Source organism: Brachyhypopomus gauderio, chromosome 13, assembly GCF_052324685.1.
Source record: "Brachyhypopomus gauderio isolate BG-103 chromosome 13, BGAUD_0.2, whole genome shotgun sequence".
Lineage (NCBI taxonomy): Eukaryota > Metazoa > Chordata > Actinopteri > Gymnotiformes > Hypopomidae > Brachyhypopomus > Brachyhypopomus gauderio.
The window spans coordinates 14,442,797-14,467,267 of NC_135223.1; the positions used below are offsets into that span (position 1 = coordinate 14,442,797).

Sequence of the window (24,471 nt, forward strand, 5' to 3'; positions counted from 1 at the left end):
AGTGAGTGAGTGAGTGAGTGAGTGAGTGCACGTGTGCGTGCGAAGCGCACAGAGGAGAGACAGAGAGAGGAGGAGGGAGTTGTGAGTGAGAATAGCAGGAAGACTCTGTCAGAAATCCAGCAGTGAGGGGAGAGTTGGGAGTGAGGAAAGCAGGACAGCAGGCGTGGACGCGAGCGGCCCAGGAGAGGTCAGTCTGACAGCTGCTGCAGGAGGCCGCGCTAAAACCCTCCCCAGCAGCACAAAAGATGTTTGCACAGAGTCTCCGCTTCTCTTGCGCTGCCTAAACCGGAGCGCGCGGAGAACCCTCGTCATCCTGCGGGCCGCCCGGCACCAGCACACTGCTGCACGCAGGAAGAACGCAGGGTGTAGAGCAATAACGGGAGGAATGGAGAACCAATGGAAGCCTCCAGGGGAACACACACACACACACACACACACACACACACACACACACACACACACACACACACACACATACACACACACACACACACACATTACACCCCACACGCATACGCATTGCACCCCACACAGGCGCACACACACACACACACACACACACACACACACACACACACACACACACTACACCCCACACGCATACGCATTGCACCCCACACAGGCGCGCGCACACACACACACACACACACACACACACACACACACACACACACACACACACACACCACACACACACACACCACACACACACACACCACACACACACACACCACACACACAGTAATCAAAGAAGAACCATCACATCCATGCCTATGCCAATCTGTTGCAGACCACTGTGGATGTAAGTGTGGTATATATGTTTCTTGTTCTTGCATATGCTTTGAGCAGTAAATGTGTCCTTAATTGTCCACAATAATGCTGTACAATGACATATGTCTAGAACCTAAGAAACATGTTAATGTGACGCCTCCATTTCCAGACTTCAGCATCGCAATTAATTGTTAATTTAAGATCTTTAACCTTCTTTTAGTCACTTTTGAAGTTATTTGATATTTAAGCCTAGTGGAATGATGAGAAGTTGCGGGTTACCGACCTCACAAAGCCAAAGTGTTCGTCCTATTACACTCATTAAATAAAATCACCCGTTTTACAACAGGCAACCACATGTGCTGCCACACACTCAAAGAGCCATCATGTCCCTGCTCATGCAATGACTTAACACCACCGTGCATCGCACTTGGGTCATAAACGTAGCTGCTTTTCCATTTTATTTTCATCGAGCGGCCAATTAAATCTCGTATTGACTGATTCACAGTGCAATCACCATCTGCTGTGCTACAGACACCTGTCCTAATGATACAGCTTGAACAGGACTCAAGCACAGGAAGGATTATCTAATCAAGTGTATACACACCTCCCCGAGAAGTACTGCTTTGATCATGACCTATTCATCTGTATTCTTTACCAAGTCTTTTCACAGTACCTATATCTATTACACCTCTGCATTTACCACCTTTTATAATTACCTAGAATAAAGTTTTCATATTGGAAAATGTCTTGATTTTGATTTGAAGGATTTGAGGATATTCACTTTGAGTATAAACATTTTGGGTTTTGTCTGGACTGGGCTGTCATCCACATGCCATGATAAAAACAAGAACTTATTGAAGGATTTCAGGAGAATGAACGCTTGAAAGAGCAAGAGAGATTGAGAAAGAGACTGAGATTAACTGTCTGGTTACACCCTGACAGACAGCCACTGCAAGGGGGCTTGGCTGGGCAGGAAAGTCTGGGGCCTGGCGTGAGGCCTGCTGACAGCTGTCTGGAGACATAAGGGCTTTGTTTACCCAGTTGTGAGTATGCAGAGCCACTACAGTGGGTGTACACAAGGATAAAGTGCTGATTGAAGACATACACAGACAACAGCAAGAACGAGAGCAAGGGAAGGATCTTGCATGCGTGTCACACACCCACACACACACACACACACACACTTACACACATACGTGCATATACACACACGCACGTTTTGTTACACTACACTTAAATATGAGTTTACATGATATACCAACATACAAGCAGATACAAATGTACAAATATTTGCTTGTTTATATGCTTTAAGCACAGAGAACCACGGCAGACATGCAGTCCGTTCAGCAGAGAGGCTGGCGCTGGTAATTGTAGACTTAAGAATCAACAGCAGCTCTCATGATAACATGATAAACTCTCAAACAGAAGTTTACAGTGGGAATGGGGCTGAGCCAGTCTGGCACTCAGCCTCACACATTCAGCCTTATTGCGTCCTGGAATCAAACAAACGGGTTTATAGTAAACAAGAGTGAGAGAGGTCATAATGGAGAGAGAAATGTAGACCTATTAAGAGACTGAAGCCTCTTATACACCTGCTTTCAATTATAGACAGGCTTAAAACAGGAGAAATGGACAAATGCATCTTCACGAGCTGGTTCAAGCAGAGAGGAGCTGGAAACCTGACCCCCCTGCACCAGCGTTCAGACCTGCAGATCCACAGAAGCTGGTGTGAGAAGCTCCTGCATGGATTAACTGTTGCAGGACAGGCGGCCCATGCCTGCGGTCCCGCTGCAGACGGCGGGGGCTAATTCAGTGTTTAACATGGACAGACTCAGTGAGGAGTGACGAGCCGAGAGCAGCGTGTTAAGTGGCAAGTAGGAGGGAGAACTAGGGGGCGGTCAACCCAAACTCATCCCCAGGGAGCAGAGCCATGTCTGGGCAGCTGAGCGTGTCCTTCACCCCTCCCTCTTCCCAGGAGACTGGACCTCTCCGTCGGCTGTAATGCTGAATGGTTGCAGCTGCAGCAGGGTACCTGCATGCAGAGCTGCACAACAGTGCCATCTACTGGCAGAGGCAGGAAGACCTAACACACAACCCCACTGAAGAACATAAGACTCTAGAGTCGTGGCTCTTCTGGGTTTGAAAAACTGGCTCTTAATCCCATTAAAATGACCCTCCATGGACCCTGTAGACCACGTTCTGCTTTTAAACCATCCAAGTGTTTGTTGCTGTATGAACACGCGTGTTGGTGTGCGTTTCCCCACCTGAATTCACCAGCTCCTGTTCCATCACACCACAGCCCAGCACCTCCAGCCAGTCACCCTGGAAACGCACCTCCATTTCAAAAGAAGGATGCGTGAAAGGGAAGTAGCACTCCACCCAGCGAATCTCCAACTCTGAAAGGGGGGGGGGGGTCAAGAAAAAAGAGAAGGAAGAGAAATATGAGAAAAAACCCCAGATGGAGTATGGATATGATGGCAGACACTGAGGGGGGGTGTGATGGTGCCACTACCTTCCCCGAAAAGGTGCCTGACAAGGTGGCTGAGCGTCTGCTTCAGACTCAGCTCCACGAGCTTGACGGCCTCCAGAGTGTGGCCCTCCTGCTTCTGTGGCGTGCGGCGGCCATCCCGCTCGAACAGCGACAGGTCCCCTCCGTTCTCCACGTGTGCAAACAGCTGTGGAAGCACTCGCAGATGAGGCTTCAGACAGCCCGCCTCTCCCCAGCTACCCACTACAGTCACCACAAATCCCTTTAAAATCCCCTTAAACGTGGCGCCGAAGAACGTCGTGTAGCTCTGACTACTGATGCTAATCAGTAGTGATGCGGAACGGGGGAGGGGCAGTATGTGTGATGATGTTTTTGGATTCTTGAGAACATCCTCTGATATGTTTGTGGGGCCAAATTGACTTATTTTTTCACATTTCAGAGGTGCAAAGCTGCACAGATTAAGTGCGGTTGCCAAAATGAAGACTTAACAGAAAACATCATGTTTAACGTGTGTGGTAAAATGTAACTTTTCATCAGAAAAGGTCCTCTGACATTTGTATTTTAAATTTGAACAAGACCCATGAACTTTGGGGGGAAAAAGGAACCATGTTCTGACCTCATGGTTGGAGAAGAGTCGAACTCCCTCCATCTGGTGAAATACAGGATAGTGGCTGGAGTCGATCTCATCTCTCCGGTACACATCCCCAGCTAACAGGAAGGCATCGAGGCCAGCGCGCACCAGCTCCCTCTGGTGGGCGGAGGTGTGGGCGCGTAGCATGTGAGTGCGGTTCAGGTAGTAGTTATCGCCCTTCTTCCGGCTGGGATGGTCGATAGGGATGAGCAGGCTGTCGAAGTTCTGCTCCACCGTCACCATGGGGCTGAGATTATCGTGCACGGAGAAGAGAGGAGTGCCCAGCCGGCTTGTGTAGGAGCGGTAGAAATGGTCTTTGATTCGCTGCTTTATAAGCCACAGCGGGTGGTGGACCTGGTTGTGGAGACCACGGCCCACCTTCGAGAGGATTTTACTTGTTACGTTGGTCATATCATCTCGCGGATAAACATGGCCAAGAACTTCCACAAAGTTGTCACTAATCCTGGGCTCGGGGGAGGAAAGGTGAGTAGACAACTGCCTGGAGAAGTAGAGCTTTCTGTATACCACAAACCCTTTTGATCTGGGCCAAGTGAGCAGGCATCTCTGAGCGGTGGGATGTAAAAGGCAAGAGAGAGATTTGTGCAGGGTTCTGCAGTATGACCTCATAGCTGAGCCTGGAAGAGGAAAAAAACCCAAGTGTTAACTTCGAACTGCATTTCTACATAAGATAACTTTAATAAGAAACTTTATTCCAAAACAAGTGGCCAAAGCATCAAAGCAAATAAGCCAGACTGTGTAAGGCGGTCACTGACAAGGTCCCCTCCGAATATTTCCCTAGTTCTGAGAAAAGAGACTTGAACAGCATTCTTCCCATGGCCTACGATCTGCGGGGCTCAGTCTGAGGAGACCTGGCCTCAATCGTGCCGTTCCCATATCAAGCGAGTTCACCGAGCCTGAGTGTGAGCTTATGAAGCAGCCACCCTCTGATCTAAAGACGAAGGTGCAGCGAGTCGAGTCATTGGTGGACCAACCGGCACACGGGGGTGAACACACCCTACGCACCCCTCCCTGAACACACAGGGGTGAACACACCCTACGCACCCCTCCCTGAACACACGGGGGTGAGCACTCCCTACGCACCCCTCCCTGAACACACGGGGGTGAGCACTCCCTACGCACCCCTCCCTGAACACACGGGGGTGAACACACCCTACGCACCCCTCCCTGAACACACGGGGGTGAACACACCCTATGCACCCCTCCCTGAACACACGGGGGTGAACACACCCTATGCACCCCTCCCTGAACACACGGGGGTGAACACACCCTACGCACCCCTCCCTGAACACACGGGGGTGAACACACCCTACGCACCCCTCCCTGAACACACGGGGTGAACACACCCTACGCACCCCTCCCTGAACACACGGGGGTGAACACACCCTACGCACCCCTCCCTGAACACACGGGGGTGAGCACACCCTACGCACCCCTCCCTGAACACACGGGGGTGAGCACACCCTACGCACCCCTCCCTGAACACACGGGGGTGAGCACACCCTACGCACCCCTCCCTGAACACACGGGGGTGAGCACACCCTACGCACCCCTCCCTGAACACACGGGGGTGAGCACACCCTACGCACCCCTCCCTGAACACACAGGGGTGAACACACCCTACGCACCCCTCCCTGAACACACGGGGGTGAACACACCCTACGCACCCCTCCCTGAACACACGGGGGTGAGCACACCCTACGCACCCCTCCCTGAACACACGGGGGTGAACACACCCTATGCACCCCTCCCTGAACACACGGGGGTGAACACACCCTATGCACCCCTCCCTGAACACACGGGGGTGAACACACCCTACGCACCCCTCCCTGAACACACGGGGGTGAACACACCCTACGCACCCCTCCCTGAACACACGGGGTGAACACACCCTACGCACCCCTCCCTGAACACACGGGGGTGAACACACCCTACGCACCCCTCCCTGAACACATGGGGTGAACACACCCTACGCACCCCTCCCTGAACACACGGGGGTGAGCACACCCTACGCACCCCTCCCTGAACACACGGGGGTGAGCACACCCTACGCACCCCTCCCTGAACACACAGGGGTGAACACACCCTACGCACCCCTCCCTGAACACACGGGGGTGAACACACCCTACGCACCCTTCCCCGGACACACGGTGAGTGAGTAATGTATCTTTGAGTGCTCAAGGTATAGCATAGACCCCTGGGAGGATGAGAGATCTAAACAACTGGCTAAAAAACTAAGAAAAAAGAAAAGACATTCAGTTTCTTTTTGCTATAGTGTTGTAACATGATGGTGTGACCAATCACTGCTACCCTCTAGAACTGCTGTCATTTTCTTTTGTCTTGGGTCTGCTTCTGTTCTAAAGGTAAACAGTGCCTGCAATAAGCTTAGAAAATCACAATTGACTGCAAGGATTATAGCCTGATTTCATAATTTCAGACATGCTTAGAAACAAATGCTAAAAAAGATGTTTTTGGCAGAAGGCAGAACACTTCATGCATTAAGCAAAAACCAGACATCCCTCAAACATCATGTGAAGGAGAGGGGTAGTGTAAATCAATATGGACCAGAGACACACGTTATAGGGGGAAAACACTGATTTAATGATGCAGTCATCAATGCCTCTCATCTGCACTCCTATCTGCTCTCTCCTCAAGGTTTGGCTTTTATTCACAAGAGGTTTTCTGCTTTGTCTGATGTATTATTTCAACTGTTAGTCTTCTTGCCTAGTCCTCCCCTCTCTCTCTGAGTAAGTGAGCCTCTGGAAGCCCAGCCACAGAGCCTCTCAGGACACGGGGGGTGTTTGATGCCCACATTAGTCCCAGGTTACCAGTCCCTCTCTCTTAGCCTCATATAAATATTTGCCTTAAACAGCAGTATTTCCGCAGTCTGATGGATGGGACACACTTTGTCTTTTCTACAGACCCTCTCTCTTGGGAAAGCAACTGCCAAAACAGAGGAAACGCATTTGACAGACAGCAAACCATGGACGCACACACCTGCATGGACACACACACACACACACACACACACACACACACACACACCTGCGTGGACACAAACAGACCTGCATGGACACACACACACACACACACACACCTGCATGGACACAAACAGATCTGCATGGAGACACACACACACACACACACACACACACACACACACACACACACACACACACACACACACACACACCTGCATGGACACAAACAGACCTGCATGGACACACACACACCTGCATGGACACACACACACCTGCATGGGCACACACACACACCTGCATGGACACACACACACACACACACCTGCATGGACACACACAGACCTGCATGGACACACACACACCTGCATGGGCACACACACACACACACACACACACACACACACACACACACACACACACACCTGCATGGACACAAACAGACCTGCATGGGCACACACACACACCTGTATGGGCACACACACACACTCCTACATGCGCAAAAGCCCACAAGGAAACACACGGCTCACACGGACGCACAGGGCTAACATGAACACACACACCAAGACGGACACGCCCTCTCACACGGACTAAAAGGCTAAAAGACAAAGTGGTGGGAAAAGTTAGTCATGGCACAAAGGGGAAGAGTGTTGCACTGCAGTGTGACTGCAGCAGATCCTCCAGGATCCTGCGAGCAGTGTTCCTCTCCACCGTCTGGTTTACAGTCGCACCGCTGACGGGACGCTGCAAATCAAATTAAATGGGCAGAGTGGACCTGCTCTGTTTTATGCAAAGAACATAAAAACAGGAGAAAGATATCAGCACACACCCACCAGCAACAAACACGTTTAATCTAGCATGCTCTTAACCGTACCACACACACACATGCGCGCGCGCACACGCACACACGCGCACACACACACACAGGCAGCAAGGTTTATGAGGAGCACTGGGCTGCTCATCCTCACCTCTCTAGCTGTAATATGAGCAGAATACGCTGCTTCATCCATGCGCTTATATCGGGTCTCACCACAGTCACCCAGCCACGCCTGCTAGGAATCCCCACAAATCTACAAGCCCACCGTCCTGACATTCAAAGAGCGTCTGCATGTGCTCTGGGGGAGGCACGCCGCATATTTCAGCACCTGTGCTTATGCAGTTGTGTATGGACGTGTGATGAATGTGTCCTGCTGAAGGCAGCATGTGTGAGAAGCACCTTATCTCACCAGATAAAGTCAAAGGAGAGTAAGATAAAGAACAGAAAGGAAGAGGTTGAGGACTGAACAACAAACAGGCTGTGTCCTCCTGGACCACTGAACCAAACAAACAGGCTCGGTCCTCCTGGACAAAGCAAACAGAACAGACTTCTATTTGGACTGAGCAGACAGCTTGGACTGAATGAACAGGTTGTGTCATCCAGGACCAAACGAACAGGATATGTCCACCTGTACCCAACGAACAGGATGTGTGCTCCTGGACCGCGTGAACAAGCTGTGTCTTCTACAACAAAATCAACAGGCTGTGTCTTCCTGGTCTGCATCATTCAGGTGTGCCAGGATCTGAAAATCCATCCTTCTCAATCAAGGTCCCAGTCCGACACCCCAGATGTATTAGAATGTATTAGAAAGAGCTCAATGTCATATGGCTCACCCATGTTCCCACCCATCATGAACCATTTACCCATACCACAGCTTCTACATTACAGTGCATTGCTGGTTGAAGTGACTTTCTGGATCATTGAAGATGGTACCGCTCTCCCCAAAATGATCTCAAGGACAAAGGGGGTTAATGTATTCAGGGTGCAGTTTCTGCCTCTACCTGTAGCCATTATGTGCATCTTCTGTGTCAGCAGGTAGTGGCATAGCCCAGAGCCTAACTGCATCTGTGTGACATGGTGCACAGGCACGGCGGGGGAGGAACCAGGGGCCGGTCAGGTTGGTCACGCGCCGACGTTCGCCCTCACGCCTGCTCTGGAAGCTTCAGGCAGCAATCGCCTCCTCCACCCTCACAGCGCTACGCCACCCCGTCCCTCGGTGTCCTCGCACACACGTGGGCTGCAGCGTCTGTGCACGCGTGCAGAAAACTCGACAAAGCTACGTCCTACTGCGGCTTCTCGACATGAAGCGACATGAGGACATGAAGCAATCCCTCATCTGCAAACCTAAAGACACATGTCAATATCTAGCTAGCTCGAATCCAGAATAATCTACAGCCTCATGTAGCCTATCAAGGTGAAGAACATAGCTATTTCACTGTTTTAAGTTTAATCTATTTAACGTTTGGAATCTTGATATCTTTTTCATCCTCAAATTTATACAAAATGAAGAAACAGCATAATAACTGGACACATCTACTAGGCTCCGTTGAGTGTATCCTGATTTCTTCAGTTCAGCCTGAATGTGTTAAGCTTGATTGAGTAGAGATGCCCTGTTTAAGAAAGACAGAAGGTGTTGGATCGACCGCATCACTGAACAACCCTGGGCTCACCCCTTCTGGAATGAGCGCCTTGTTCAAGTACGAACGAAACTGCTTTCAAATGGGCGTTAAAAATGAACATACCTCAGAAAACTAAAGCTCATCTTCAAAATGTGATCATAACGAGCACAGCAAACTTTGATTCTCTGAGTCACATGGTGCTGCTAATAAGGAACGATGTGGCTCTGCTATCACAAGCGGATGCTAGTGCAGACACTCTATTTTTGAGGACTGCTGAAAAACAGTTCTGATTAAAACCAATGTGATTTATTTTAAGTCACAAAAAACTGTAGTGTTTCTAGACTTGTAGAACATGATGGAATGACTGTATTAATATGTTACTAGATCCAATTTTGGAGGGATTCTCTTACTCAGATATCGGTACATTTGATCTTGTTTCAATTTCTTGAAGAAAACCAATTCTACACCAGTGTACTGCACCACTATTTAGTCTTCGGTAAGCGCACACACAGCTGAGCACGTGGGAAGGAAGTGCAGCTCTGGTTGAATTAATCACCACGATTGTTACAGAGGTTAATGGAGCCAGTCTTGTGTAAAGGTGTCTGTCCACTGTGCCACACACCATGTGCCCAGAGGTCGAAGGTCATGGCAGACCTGCCAGAGCCCCACACGGATGCAGCTCGACCTTCTATCGTGACCTGGATTCCCAGGCATCCTTGAGAGGCGTTAGAAGGCCTAATAAAGCCGCCTCAGAGTGGGGAGCCTAAACCACAGAGATGAGGGTAGTCTCAGTACGAGGATCAAGCGGCCAACATTTCCCTCCAGATCCGCAGCGCGGTCGTGTGGGAGCTGAGGGAGCCAAGGGCTTTGAGGAGACGCGCTGAACGGTGCCGAGGATTCGTGTGAGACAGCCTGCCGCCGTCTTCCTTCACACCCTCTCTCCCGCAGACGCCTTTGAAGTCGCACAGACGAAATGATGTCACTGCAGCACTGTGAAACACTGCATAGCAATCGCTCCTGGCCGTTTGGGGCGTGTTTGCGTGCGGTAAAGGCAAAGGTGGGGTGGGGTGGGGTGTGCTGCTGTTTTATCGCTGTTTGGAGGGAAAAAATAAGTTTATGAACCAAGACTGATGTGCATTTTTGTGTGAATGGCTCTTAGAGTGTGAGCTCACCCCCATCTTAGACCAGTGCAGAAACAACCCATGGAACTCTCAAACAAGTGACAAAGAATCAATCCATCCCTTCATCCATGAACATCTTTTACACACACACGTATACTGATATTTTGATGTGATCAGAAACCCGGTGTAGGCTTTTGTCATCAAAGAGATTTCACTATTAAATAAAAGACCTCGACCAAGCATTGTACAATAAAGATATGCAAATGCAAAATGTGCATGTATGTTAAATGATACTTTGATAGTAATAATTAGATGATATTGATAAACATTTTATCACAGCTGTGTGTGTATATGGTTTCTGTGGCTGTAAGTGAATGAAATGGAAGACTGGGTTTGAGTTGGCGCTTACATCTGGTCCAACTTGTATTGAAAAACAAGAGGCGTACCTTATCCTCTTAAAACAAGCCTTGGTTTCATTGCATACAGCACAATTCTTGACAAGATTACAAGAATGTCCCTTCTGAAGTGCGATTTGCTGTGGCAGGATGACGTCAGTCCCTGGGAGCTCCCTACGGTGTGTAAGTGCTGCAGCGTGTGCGGTATGGCGTGAGCGGGGCGGTGAGTAGCACCACCAGGGCTGGAGGCAGCTGTGGCCCACATGGCCCAGATGGGACTACTGAAGCTACAGTAATGCTGGGGCCAATGAGGCACAGCCCCATGTTGTCAACATCCTGACCAGCCTGCACACATCTGCAGAGCGTTTCGCCCTGACCTCAGAGAGAGAGAGAGAGAGAGCATGAAAGAAATAAAAAAAGAACAAGAAAGAGAGAGGGTGAGAGAGAGTGGGACTGAGAGAGAGAGAGAGAGAGAGAGAGAGAGAGAGAGAGAGATGGGCAGAGAAAGAGAGAGAGGGGCTGAGTGTGAGAGGGGGAGGGAGAGAGGATAAAGAGAGAAAGAAACTCAAACTGACCACCCTGAAAATAGAACCAGACCACTAGGAATCGATAATACAATGAAAGAAAATTAAAAGATGATAATAAAATACATGGAACTGTAGGAGGTCCTATAAATGGACATTATGAGTGTTAGTGAGACAGGGTGATAAAAGAGGCAGCTTGGCCTGAGGCAGGAAGACGGGACCTACCCGAATACGATAATGGAGAGGTCAGACAGTACGGCTGGGATTCACGCATACAGATGGCAACTGTGCACACACATTCGCAGTGGCAGGATTTACTTTGGCTGCTGCTCAGGTGGTTCAGGAGCGAGAAGCTACGTGGCCACGCGGGAAGGAGGCGAGCGCTCTCTGAGACTGGAGACAAGAGCCGACTGCTGAAAGCAACCGCAACGCAGATCAGAGGAGCCATGCAAAAAAAAAAGAAGCAGTATCAAAGCAGCAGTGAGATGGCAACTGAGCACTTCCAAACAGGAAGAAGGTTAAGGGGGGGGAGGTCAGGGGATTAAAAGCCAAAAGAAGCCATGGCGACAGATGGAGAAAAGCAGGGACCCAGTGGGGGTGGGTGGAGTGACAGCCCCAGTCTGACAGCACAAAAGAGAGGAAAAACAGAAAGAGAGAAAAGGGGGAAATGAAAGAGATATGGAAACCAAACAAGTGACTGAGCAAAAGAGAGAAGAGCACTGGAGAGGGAGCGGGACACAACCTGAGTAGACAACTGAGAGGAGATGAGAGTGAGGCGTGTGTGGACGAGAAGAGAGTGAGGCGTCTGGGGACGAGAACAGAGTGAGGCGTCTGGGGACGAGAAGAGAGTGAGGCGTCTGGGGACGAGAACAGAGTGAGGCGTCTGGGGACGAGAAGAGAGTGAGGCGTGTGTGGACGAGAACAGAGTGAGGCGTCTGGGGACAAGAAGAGAGTGAGGCGTGTGTGGACCATGGGAGGAGGGAAACGCATGTATGAGCTGTGTAGTGAATGTGATCCACTGGATGCAGTGGAGAGGGATGAGCAAGTACAGAGACAGAGCAGCATTGTGTGTGTGTGAGTCTGTGTAATTGATGGTGTGAATTAGGCGTTTTCCAGAGTATGTCTGCTGAATGAGCGCGCACACACACACACACACACACACACACACACACACACACACACACACACACACACACACACACCAATAATACTTCAGGACCTACCCTTTTACATCTTTGGGAATTCTATCCCTATCCTGCCTCAGGTTTATGGATCATAAATCCCGTCTTTCTCCCGGTCTGTGCTTGTTTGCGCTCATGGTGTGTGTAGCCAGAGAGTAACATTCCTTGGTAAGTATGATGTATAGTTTTCATTACCAATATGCATATCACAATGCATCATTACCTAACACAGCTTGAACATTAGGTTCACCATTAATAACTGAATCAGCCTGACATCTAAAAGTAAGCTATGCAATATCTGCATGTTTAACTTCAAAGTCACACATTACAGTTGTTCACTTTCCTTTCATGACCAAGCAGCAGAAATCTTCCCAAAATGACTTTATTCCAGCTGTTTCAAAACTTTCAAAAACCTTTCCAAAGTTTCAAAAACCTCTCGACCTCTGTTGGAGTTTCCACTTTTGACCAGTCTTTAAAAGAACACTGAGAACTCAAATGTACATTTGAAGAACTCAACACACAAAACAATTGTGGGTACAGAAACCACCAAACACCACAACAAAAGACAAAAAAACAAAGACCTTCAGCATGGAAAAGCCTATCCTTATGATCCAGGGACAATAAGTTACTGTGCACACAGTACAGTGCAAATATTTAAATATATATATATATATATATATATATATATATATATTATATATAAAGAGTTTTAATATAAAGAATAATATTTTGTACAGCACAATTCCAAAGTGGACTGAAACCACGAACCATAATAAAACAGGAACAGCTAAAAATGAGCAGGTTGACATTAAAACTACAGGAAGCAAGTGTCTCGGCGCTGTGACAGGCTGACGAGGGCTGGTGTGCCCAGACACCCAGGCAGGGGAAGCCACGGGTGTGCGTTCAGCTCTAAACACCGACAGGTCTGCATGGCAGAACATGGCGGGGGAGGCGGCCGGCGTGGCCCCGCCCCCTTCTCCTCCGGCCTCACTCCCACAGAGCTCTCGATCTTTCCTTCTTTCTTTCCGGGCTATTTTCAGAGGGTCAGCCTGGCACGGAGAGCGGGCGTGGTGCCCGTGGCCGGGACCGGCTGGCCAACGCGCGCATTCTGACGCCTCGAGTGACCATAACTCTGCGCGCGCCAGGGCGGACTGCCACTGCCAGGAAGCCCAGAGAGCTCCGGTGGGCACAGGGTGAAGTGGGGGCGAGGACCTCGGGCACTGCAGAGCAGTCTACTGGTGGCTGAGTAAAAGTAATGTATTAAAAAACGAGCCATGCGCACATACGGAGGCCTACGTATGATGTATCTCCATTTTGACAAAGATTCAGATACTGTGTAACAGCCAACCAGGAAAATCCTGAGAAGCCATGACTCTTATTACTCATTTCGTTTTTTTTTTTTTTATAAGAACGATGCTAAGCATGGAAATGACACCATAATGTACTTCGGATGCAGGCCGCTACATTATTGATATGTAGGACGAAAATGCAAACAACAACATGTTGTTTTATTGATAATTCAATGTAATATAATGACTTGAGGTACAAAACTCCCCATTCCTCCCCATTACCATAGAGCAGAACTGAGCTGCTCTGAATTCGTTTTACATCACTACTAACCCAACTCCTCGTACAATACTTTGTAGAGTAGAACATAATGTTAGACAAAGTGTCATTAGCCTACTTCCAAAATTTGAATATAGCCTAAAGTTTCTCTTTACATTGTTCAAAACATCTTAGGAAAAAAAAGCCAATTTGGGAATCATAAGACCCACACAAACATGCTGATGTGAAATTGCATTTGCCCTACTGACACAAACTAACAGGAACATAATGATTTAAATATCAGCCAATTTCTGCAGGTCTGTGCGAGATGCCCATTCTTCCAACACATTCTTTTTTTTAGTACCCTGTGGCAATAAATTATTACTGTATACCACTGTCAGTTTTGTTTTCACAGAAGAAACCACAATGTAAGAGAGTGACTGTATGCATCTCATTTCTCTACGTATTGATAAGCACAGGTTGAACAGGTTTGGAGTGCATGCCCAGAATATGACGCTTAACCATAAGCAGCTACATTCTTGATATGCACACACTGGTACTTCATTAGTTCATTAGCTTCCCTTACATTACAGGTGCAGTTTTTACGTGTAAAACCACAGGCTGCAACCCATCTGCTGCGATGCACAATTCATCACCTTCTTCCTCATTCAATGCGAAGTGGTTTTGGCTCCCCGATCAGAACGATGCTGACCAGATTATCTGGATGGTGTTGCGTTCTTGGCACAGCCGTGACTCCGAGACGGTACTGGTGTGGCACTGGATGTTATGTTGTTGCTGCTGTTTGTAGTGTCAATGTCAAATAATGGATCGAGACCGAACTGTCACCTGGAAAGATCCTGCCAACAGCAGCACAGCAGTCAGGAAACAAAAGCCTAGAGTAGAGGAATTCAACCACAGACCTGGACTCTAGATCTGTTGGTTGATTTTGAATCAACCAGTAAATGCGACAGACTGGCTGGTTAGTCACAATATCTGATTCCTATTTAAAAGAAGGGTAGAAAATCTGTAGTATCTGTAACTCAAAAGCCGTGACTGGAATACCTATGTTCTATTATCTCAAATAAATACCAGTGATTATGAAATCCAGGAGCAGATTCAGACTGGAAGTCTGGATGAGCAGCTCCAGGGTAAATGGCCAACACAAACCAATACTGGCAGCAGAGGAACCACTAAAAGCCTGCGAGGTGTTTCTAATAAAGGGGCTGGCAAGCGTATTCAAAACAGAAGCCATACAAGCTCCAGATCCCCCATCCAGCTCTGCAGGCTCAGGGATATTAAGCCTACTCTCCATCTCCTGTGGGGCCTCCACCGCGCCCACCCCACCCAACGCCTACCCATCAACCCCATGCGTGGTACGTGCTGCGGATGACCTGAGCGTGACCCCTGGGAAGAGGAGCGTAATACGGGCCGCTGCATTCTCCACCACGTCCAGGTGCGGCGGAACCACTACGCAGTCCATTAGAGGAAGTGCAAAGACGTCCTCAAGGACAGCGGGTGTGCATAATCATTAACCTCTGATGCTAATGCCCTCCCACCGCGCTTCTGCCCTAACGGGGGGCTTTGACGGAGTAGAGCTGCTCTCCCCACAGCACGAAGGTCAGCCACAGAGAGGGAGGCAGAACAGGACAAAGACACCACAGGGCGCCCGTAACTGACACCTCTGGGCTATAATGACTACATCAGTATGCCACCTCGGCCAGGCTAGGATCACACGTACATATACGGCTCGAGGAAAAAATTAAGAGACAACTGCAAAATGTCAGCTCGACATGCATGGCAGCCATTCCAGTGTCCACTGAATTCAAACAAGGTGCCCAGCCCCCCCCCCCCCCCCCCCCCCCCCCCCCCCCCCCATTTTGCTTAACGAGGAACTGATTAGGCCATCCCCTACACCAAATACTGAGATGTATGAAAGCTGTGACTGGAAATCGAGGTTATTCCACTTGGCATTTGGGAGAAATGCTGTCAGTAGAATTAAACAAAGATGTTTATTTTACTCAAACACACACTGATAAATGCTAAATCCACAGAAAGTGATAATTTAGCAGTTTGTTTTTCCAGAGTTGTTTAGTCCGTGCGTGCCTTATTCCTCACGGATCTGACACACGGGAGCTTGTCTCGAAAATTTCATGCCAAGTTAACAACATCAGTGACATCTTACAGTAAGTACTATGTCATCGAAATCTTACAGTACTGTTATGTTATCTTACAGTACCAAGTATGTTGATTAAATCTTACAGTACTAAGTGTTATGTTGGGTTTTATGTTGGTAAGTATGATTCTGTTGGGTTTCAGGTACCATAGCCTCACTTGGACTGATTCACCAACCAAGATTGATACCTATTTTTTTCCTAGTAATTTAACACCATATAGTAAATGTTAAACCCACCTTTAACTTTTTCAGAAAGCGGAGAAGTGTGATATATTAGAACTAACAATTTATATGATTCCTGGTGATCCAGACCAAATTATTCTTATGCGCAGAACATCTCAGAGTTGAATTCTTGCAGACACTGTAATTTGGTTTCTCCAGAAAGAAGGAACATGAACCTCGCAGCAATGAAGTGTGAGCGAAACAAAGACGTAAAAGAGCCACGGGATGCTTCTGAGACGCAGTCTGAAGTGTGTGTGTGTGTGTGTGTGTGTGTGTGTATGGGTGGGTGGGGGACACGACACCATTCAATCGCCTGACTCCTCTGACAGTATGCGGTTTGAGGGACAACATCAATAAATAAAGTAGTTTGAAGAGGAGTGACGGAGCCGTGTCCTCGGAGGAACAGGCCATGGATTAATGGAGGAGCAAAAGCAGAGTCAAGGTCAAAGGGACGAGAATATGAGAAAGGCGTTCAGCGCGAGAGCTCTCGGAGCAGTTCTGGAAAGCAACACAGCCTAATTGTCTCAGGTCCTTTGTTCTTTTCACTGTTTTTTTGTTCTTTTTTTTATAGTTGCCAACAATTATCTGGAAGAACAAAAGACCTTCATGAAATCGCAAAAGAAGTAACACTATGTAAATGGTTTAGCTAAATCTTGGCAAATACATATCCTATACTTAAAAACCCCTTTATTATTGTAACAGAGCAGTGAAAAGGATGTTCCGCAACTGTGAAAGGGATGGGCCAGTCCAGTTGAGGAAGCAAAGGCATATTTCATATTCAAGTCAGTCCTTTTATTCTGGAAAAACAAATATGCAGAGAGCCATGATGAGGCAAGATTTAGTGTCATCACACGCCTTTTCCCTAACAGGCAGGACCAAGCGTCTCTGTGGTTTTCAGGGCCGCTGGTATCAGACTCAATCAATTATAGCTTGAGGTATTTTCCTTTAATAAAGGACACAACTGCTGAAGCAGGCAAAAAACAGCCTCCTCCGATTCTCCATCTTGTGTTTCCTGCTTCCACAAGGAGCGGGAGAGGGTGAGAGAGGTGTTTCCCTCCAGAAGGTCGCTGATGCAGCATGGCGAGACCTCGTGGTGGTTTCGCACCTCAGATGGTGACTCAGTGAAGGGTCAAGCAGCACGAGGGAGGAGTGTGTGGGGTGGGGTGCAGGACAAACCGTCCCACCATCCCACACTCCATCGCCCACCTTCTCTGCGTAGTTGCACCCACCCGCCGGGGCCAGCCACAGGACGCGGAGAGGCGGAGAGCCCGAAAGCCAGGCCAGGCTACGAGACCATGCCGCCGGGCCGACGGCCAAACCGGCCCCCGGGCTGGGCGGGGCACAGGTGCCGCTCCTCGCGGCTGGCACGTTGTCTCCGAGGCCGAGCAGGGGAGTGCCGCTAGCGCACACACACACTCAACGGCGTCCCTGTCGCCTTGGCCAGCACCGCTCTCTCCACCCCCGCAACAAATCTTGCACCCTGCTACGTCACCACCCACATCCCCTTATTCAGCTAGTTTCTGCATTTTCCACATATGCTGCCTTCACCTCTCTGTCTCCATTAGACAGGGTAATACCGAAGCTAGCAAAAAACTTTGAATAGCAAACACGAAATGTGCTAAACGGCACTCAGCAGGAAGTTCTGAACAATACAAGCAAAGCATGGGTAAGGCTGGGCGGGGGAGGGGCTTCGGTGACAGCATATTTTAATTTTGTTTTTAGTGCAACTGCGATGCTGAGCACAACTTTGTGATACAGTAGAGTCCTGAAGCTGCTCTAGCAGGGATAAAAATGCAATAAAGGTGATTTTTCAGAAGCAGAGCCCCAAAGCAGCTGTCAGAGCCCAGAGCGGGAGTTAGGAGCGACAGCATAAACAAGGTAAACTTTTATGAGTGTCCAGGAAATGTGTGAAAGCTGCAGTCTTCACTGACCTGCCTCAACTTGCTGTGTGTGTGTGTGTGTGTGTGTGTGTGTGTGTGTGTGTGTGTGTGTTGTCCCTCTCGAAGCCTGCAGTGTCAGAGCTAGTCACCCCACGTGGCCCCCAGGGGCCAAATGTATTTATTTGTTTAGCTGACAAAATCTGTCCCACGCCAACTGTCACAACTGATGCAACAGGAAGCGAGAGACGGCTGTGAGACGAGAATGAGCCACCGTTTGCATAGCGGACTCTTCAGAACTCCACCACTGCCTGCATCTTTCACCTGTGGGACTTCCAAGAGTATTGTTACTACACAGAGGGTCAAGGTAAGGACATGCGCCTGTACGCTAGCAAGGGCATAGCAGAGGGACGAATCAGAGACCACTCTGAGGCTACAGATTGAAGATAGAGCAGTAAGGGTTGGGGAAAGGCCGCTTCTGGAGGTTCCTCGCCATGTGTTAACGACGAGTACGACTGACACTTCAGCTGTCTCTGTTAGAGATCCTTTGAGATATGGACGCCCTTCATATTTGCCCTCAGTAAAGAGCAAAGGATCAATGCTGCAGCATTTCTGCAAAGGTTTCCTCCCCATTTCACGCCTGACTTAAAAGTCAGATCAGCAGGAGAGGTGGATAGAACATAAGCGTTTACACTATTAAAGGAGCTAATCTTGCTTCAAGCATAAAAAGGACATGTTCCAACTTCCAAACTAAGGGCTACAGCGCTGCTTCCTGTTTACTTTTGGGTTCATGAGGATGAGAAGCGACAGCACGAAGAAATAGCAACACCTGAGTTTTGGAGCTCTTCGTGTGTGTGTGTGTGTGTGTGTGTGTGTGTGTGTGTGTGCGTGTGTGTATCGTGTAGGAGGGATCACACGGGCGAAGATCCGGCCTGTGCTCATGGAAGCGTGTGATTGAAGGAGATGGCGGCTGTGCTGGAGGCAGGCAGGGCATGGGCTCTGGGATGGTCTCTAACGGAAGAAGAGTTTCCCCTCCCACTGATCTGGTTCGCAGAAAACAACTCATATATTTCAATTTTTTTACTTTATGAAGTAAAAAATGAGGTTAACAAAAACAACTACCATGACTATATATTAGAACATTCCCAGTAATATTTATGAAAGACATAACCTGTATCATGAATGAACCTTAATATGAATAAATGACTGATGACCAAATGTTTTTTTTCTTTCAAAGAAAAGGTAATGATTCATCAAATGAATATAAAAAAAATATAAATACAAAACAATCAATGGTCATTTATTGTCTAATGTGCACAATGGCACAATGTGTGCAGAGAACTTCATGAACTAAGGCAGCTGGGCTGATATTTCTGTTCTATCTGATGTACAGTTTGTTTGTCAGGAGGAATTCTGGTTAAGGAAAGAATACAACTCTGGTTAAGGAAAAAAATAATTTGACCTAGATTGGGACACAAGGATATTGTTATCCAAAAGATTAAACCAATTGGCTTCCCTTACTGTTACCTTACAAATAATGGTGAAACCTAGTCTTTAGATCATGACAAATATTATGACTTTTAGATGGGACAGTTTACAGTAGACCAAACCATAGCACTCTTTACAGAGGGACAAAGCAGTCACACCTGTGTCTGTTAGCTATGAATAAGCAGTACTGTAAAATAATACGCAAGCACAGCAGGGATCAGGAAGCACCAAAACACGTAGAGTCCAGAAGGCCGGTGCTGGGGGAGCAGAACTAGTGGGGACAGAACCTGTTCCTGAGACCAGGCCCGTCTCCCTGGCAGTCTGAATGTGAAAAGTGCTTCTGTATACATCCGTCACGTTAAGCCCTCCAGACACACACACACACACACGGAACGTACACACACACACACACACACACACACACACACACACACACACACACACACACACACACATATCATGCAATTCATCATGCTTCCACAGTCGAGATGGAGAACCCTGCTGCTACCTGTGCCATGACCAGGTGAGTCAGGAACACATCCTTCATTTATAATGAAGCATCTGGTCCTGGTTGGTCCTGTCCCTTCTCAAGTCCACAAGACTTCAATTCAAGGTCTAGTGCACCTTCATGACTTTTTAATAACAGACATAGTCTGAAACCCTCCTCAAGGCCCACAGTCCAGGGTTAAAGTTTGAAACACTTCTCCGATTACCCTTACTTAAGACTAGAACATTACAGAGAATATTACACTGAGGGAATTTGCTTCCACCAAACCCCCAGTTTTCATAAAAGCAAGTGTGTCTGTTAGCAGACTGATCCCTTAGCTTGGTGACCTTGTGCACGACCCCCTGTGTGTCTGCAGACAAGCGTCTTTCAAACTACACAAGGGCATAAAAAGAAGAATTTGTTCTTTTTAATTAAATGGTCATTCTCTGAGAAAAGGAACACTTTTATAGCACTGATGTATTGCTAATGGTTTACAATCTCGCTGAATTAATCCCTATTTGAAACAGTAACAACAACAACAACATGATAAACAAGTCACATGATAATAATAATCATCACATAAACATAGATTTTGCTAATAAATAACTCCAAATCCTAACTGTGTACACTGATAATGACGGTCACTTGCCACCACCATCAACAAGCATACAGCGTCTGCCACTAAATTGGCCCAAGAAAACCAGTACTGTACAGTGCAGTGCAGTACAGTACAGTACATAAGTAAATACAAGTGACAATCTTTGCTGTTTTGGATTTAACATTTGAAGGAAAAGAGGCCTTTGAAGTTAAAGGATCTCTGCATTAATACAAATGATTAATTATTTAAATCTCTTTTAGGTGACCCGTATGTGTGAATCACTTTTCTTTGATACACGGTCCCTTTATTTCAGAGGATCCTAATTGGCTATGGTTGTTTGTTATTGCATGTTTTTTGAATAAGTTATGTACAAGAACGCTAACAGTGGGTCCAAAGTTGGTTCTTGATATGACCACAGAGAAAACAAAGAGGCAAGCAACAGTGAAGCTGAAAAAATCATAGTCACATAACCAAAACACTTTTCAACATTGTTTACAGCGTTAACAAGCAATAATGCGCTACTAATTACAGCAAAAGCAAACATTCAGGTAGACCATAGGAGTAAAGAGCTGACGAACACCTTCAAACCAGTACCTTAAACGGTTACCAAGGCAGCGGCCTTCAAAACAAAAAAAGCCAGAGGTTACTTAAAGGATAAGTCTTTAGTTCTGGCACGAATTCTAATGAACTGAGGAGATGTAGATTAGCTTGTACCAGAGAGACGTAATGGAGAAAGTGTGGGGAAATCATGAAACTGGCTCATGATCCAATCTACAGCACCTCATCTGTGAAACGTGCTGGCGTGATCCAGGACTGTGCCAGGGAAACCACCTCGCTTGTCTGTACTGATGTGGTTGCCCATGACAGCAGCAGGATGAAATCTAAAGTATAAAGAAGCAAATTAAGTGCTCAGATCAAACCAAATGTCTCAGAATTGTGAGACTACAGCAGGACCACAACCCAAAACACACCGCACGGGCAGCTACAGGGGTGTTCAGTGTTTTTGACTGCATCACACACCTGACCCGCAACCCAGTAACCACATGTTTAATTTATTGAACACCGAAGGCCAAAGACCTCTGAAACAAGCAGGAACTAAAACTGGCCTCATTAAACAGCACAGTTTTTCCTATGATTATGATAATTTGACCAAATTTCTTCTTTTCCCCCTGAAATGGTGGGTCTGTGTTTAAGAAGGGGTGTGATTCCAATATGGTTCTCCCCACAGATGTATACACCATTTAGCTGAGATTCTGCATTTCAAATATAATGTGCTGCATCACAGAAACAAGACAGCAAGAACTGTGTCATTGCTAACTACCTCACTATGCTGCGTAATGACATTTGGCCGTTTCATGAGCTCTCTAGTGCAACCATGCAACACAACCATGAGAATAAAGATTTTGTGTGACTGGTCTTAATGGACCATAGCACAAAATAATCAGACAGAAACATTGATGACAACAGACAAATGAGTTGATTAAAATGCAGCCTGGTTAATTAGTTCGAGCAAAAGGCTATTATGAGGATCGGAAAAGATGGTGATGCAAAGAGGCCTGTATTGGCTGTTCTTCAGTAAAACTAAACACAGGTGCTACAGTGCAGGCAAAATACGTGTCTTCAAAGATTAAGCTCTAGACTGTGTAAATGTCATTGGCCACTATTAGATTTGTTGTTTTAGCAATGGTAATATAATTATTTTTCATACTAGTAACATACACTCACCGGCCACTTAATAAGGTACATCTTGCTAGTACCGGGTTGGACCCATTTTTGCCTTCAGAACTGCCTTAATGCTTCTTGGCATAGATTCAACAAGGTAGTGGAAACATTCCTCAGAGAGTCTGGTCCATATTGACATCATAGCATCACACAGTTGCTGCAGATTTGTCGGCTGCACATCCATGATGCGAATCTCCCGTTCCACCACATCCCAAAGGTGCTCTATTGGTTTGAGATCTGGTGACTGTGGAGGCGATTCGAGTACCGTGAACTCATTGTCGTGCTCAAGAAACAAGTCTGCGATGATTTGTGCTTTATGGCGCGTTATCCTGCTGGAAGTAGCAATTAGAAGATGGGTACACTGTGGTCATAAAGGGATGAACATGGTCAGCAACAACACTCAGGTAGGCTGTGGGGTTGACACAATGTGCAATTGGTACTAATGGGCCCAAAGTGTGCCAGGAAAATATCCCCCACACTATTGCATCATCACCACCAGCCTGAACCGTTGATAAAAGGCAGGATAGATCCATGTTTTCATGTTGTTGACACCAAATTCTGACCCTACCATCTGAATGTCCCAGCAGAAATCGAGACTCATCAGACCAGGCAATGTTTCTTCAATCTTCTATTGTCCAAATTTGGTGAGCCTGTACGAATTGTAGCCTCAGTTTCCTGTTCTTAGCTGACAGGAGTGGCACCTAGTGTGGTCTTCTGCTACTGTAGCCCATCCGCCTCAAGGTTTGATGTGTTGTGCATTCAGAGATGCTCTTCTGCATGTCTGGGTTGTAACAACTGGTTATTGAGTTACTGTTGCCGTTCTATCAGCTCGAATCAGTCTGGCCATTCTCCTCTGACCTCTGGCATCAACAAGGCATTCGCACCCACAGAACTCACTGGATATTTTCTGTTTTTCGGACCATTCTCTGTAAACCCTAGAGATGGTTGTGTGTGAAAATCCCAGTAGATCAGCAGTTTCTGAAATACTCAGACCAGCCCGTCTGGCACCAACAACCATGTCACATTCAGAGTCACTTAAATCACCTTCCACATTCTGATGCTCAGTTTGAACTGCAGCAGATCGTCTTGGCCACCATGACTACATGTCTAAATGCATTGAGATCCTGCCATGTGATTGGCGGTTTCGATTTGCGTTAATGAGCAGTTGGACAGGTGTACATAATAATGTGGCCGCTGAGTGTACAAACAGAAGGTCAAAGGTCAGGAAGAGGTTGGCATTCAGTTTGATCTCCCTTGGCAACTAAGCACATCCTGAACTCTTGGGGAGTCTCCTGATGTTTTCTGAAGTCATCTTCTGGTATATTATACCAGACTGCTTTCAGCACTTCCCAGATTTCCTCTGGGTCTTTTGCTTAAATAATTAAAAATGGTCATTATACCATTGCTAAAACATTTAAACATTGTGTAACATATAGTGTATATATTTTTACACACACACATGCACGCACTAATATGAGCCAGGTAGCAAGGTGAACTGCTGAGAGTTGTGGAGAACTACAATGCTATCATGTGGCACCTCCAGATCCAGACAGTGTGAGGAAAAACACACACACACACACACACACACACACACACACACACACACACACACACACACACACACACACACACACACAGTGAATAATTATTTAAAAATATTTCCCCAAATATTATAGGGCCTTTTTTTCCATTTCATTGCTGGACTGCATCAGTATGAATGATGATGATCAGGCTTATATAAGAACCGCACCCTGCTCCGCACACAGTGCCAGGCGTGTGCCATAGCGGTCCAGCGAGGGCACCGAGGGCAGGAGGA

General features: G+C 47.4%; 1 protein-coding gene and 1 long non-coding RNA gene across 5 annotated transcripts in view; one reads left to right on the plus strand and one right to left on the minus strand.

Moving 5' to 3' along the window:
- The window catches only part of fars2 (phenylalanyl-tRNA synthetase 2, mitochondrial), an 87,156-nt gene that overhangs the window by 57,240 nt on the left and 5,445 nt on the right, over nucleotides 1–24,471 (minus strand). For all 4 annotated transcript variants that reach the window (XM_076971149.1, XM_076971151.1, XM_076971148.1 and 1 more), the window contains exons 2-4: nucleotides 3,876–4,525; nucleotides 3,284–3,446; nucleotides 3,036–3,167 (exon numbers count right to left, since the gene is read on the minus strand). In XM_076971149.1, the coding sequence (XP_076827264.1) occupies nucleotides 3,036–3,167; nucleotides 3,284–3,446; nucleotides 3,876–4,517 (937 nt within the window). In that variant the 5' untranslated portion in view covers nucleotides 4,518–4,525. The remainder of the gene's footprint in view (nucleotides 1–3,035; nucleotides 3,168–3,283; nucleotides 3,447–3,875; nucleotides 4,526–24,471) is intronic.
- LOC143474305 (uncharacterized) lies at nucleotides 18,042–19,548 on the plus strand. The gene is made up of 3 exons (XR_013120732.1): nucleotides 18,042–18,361; nucleotides 18,490–18,727; nucleotides 19,266–19,548. It is a non-coding gene; the product is annotated as an uncharacterized LOC143474305 (long non-coding RNA).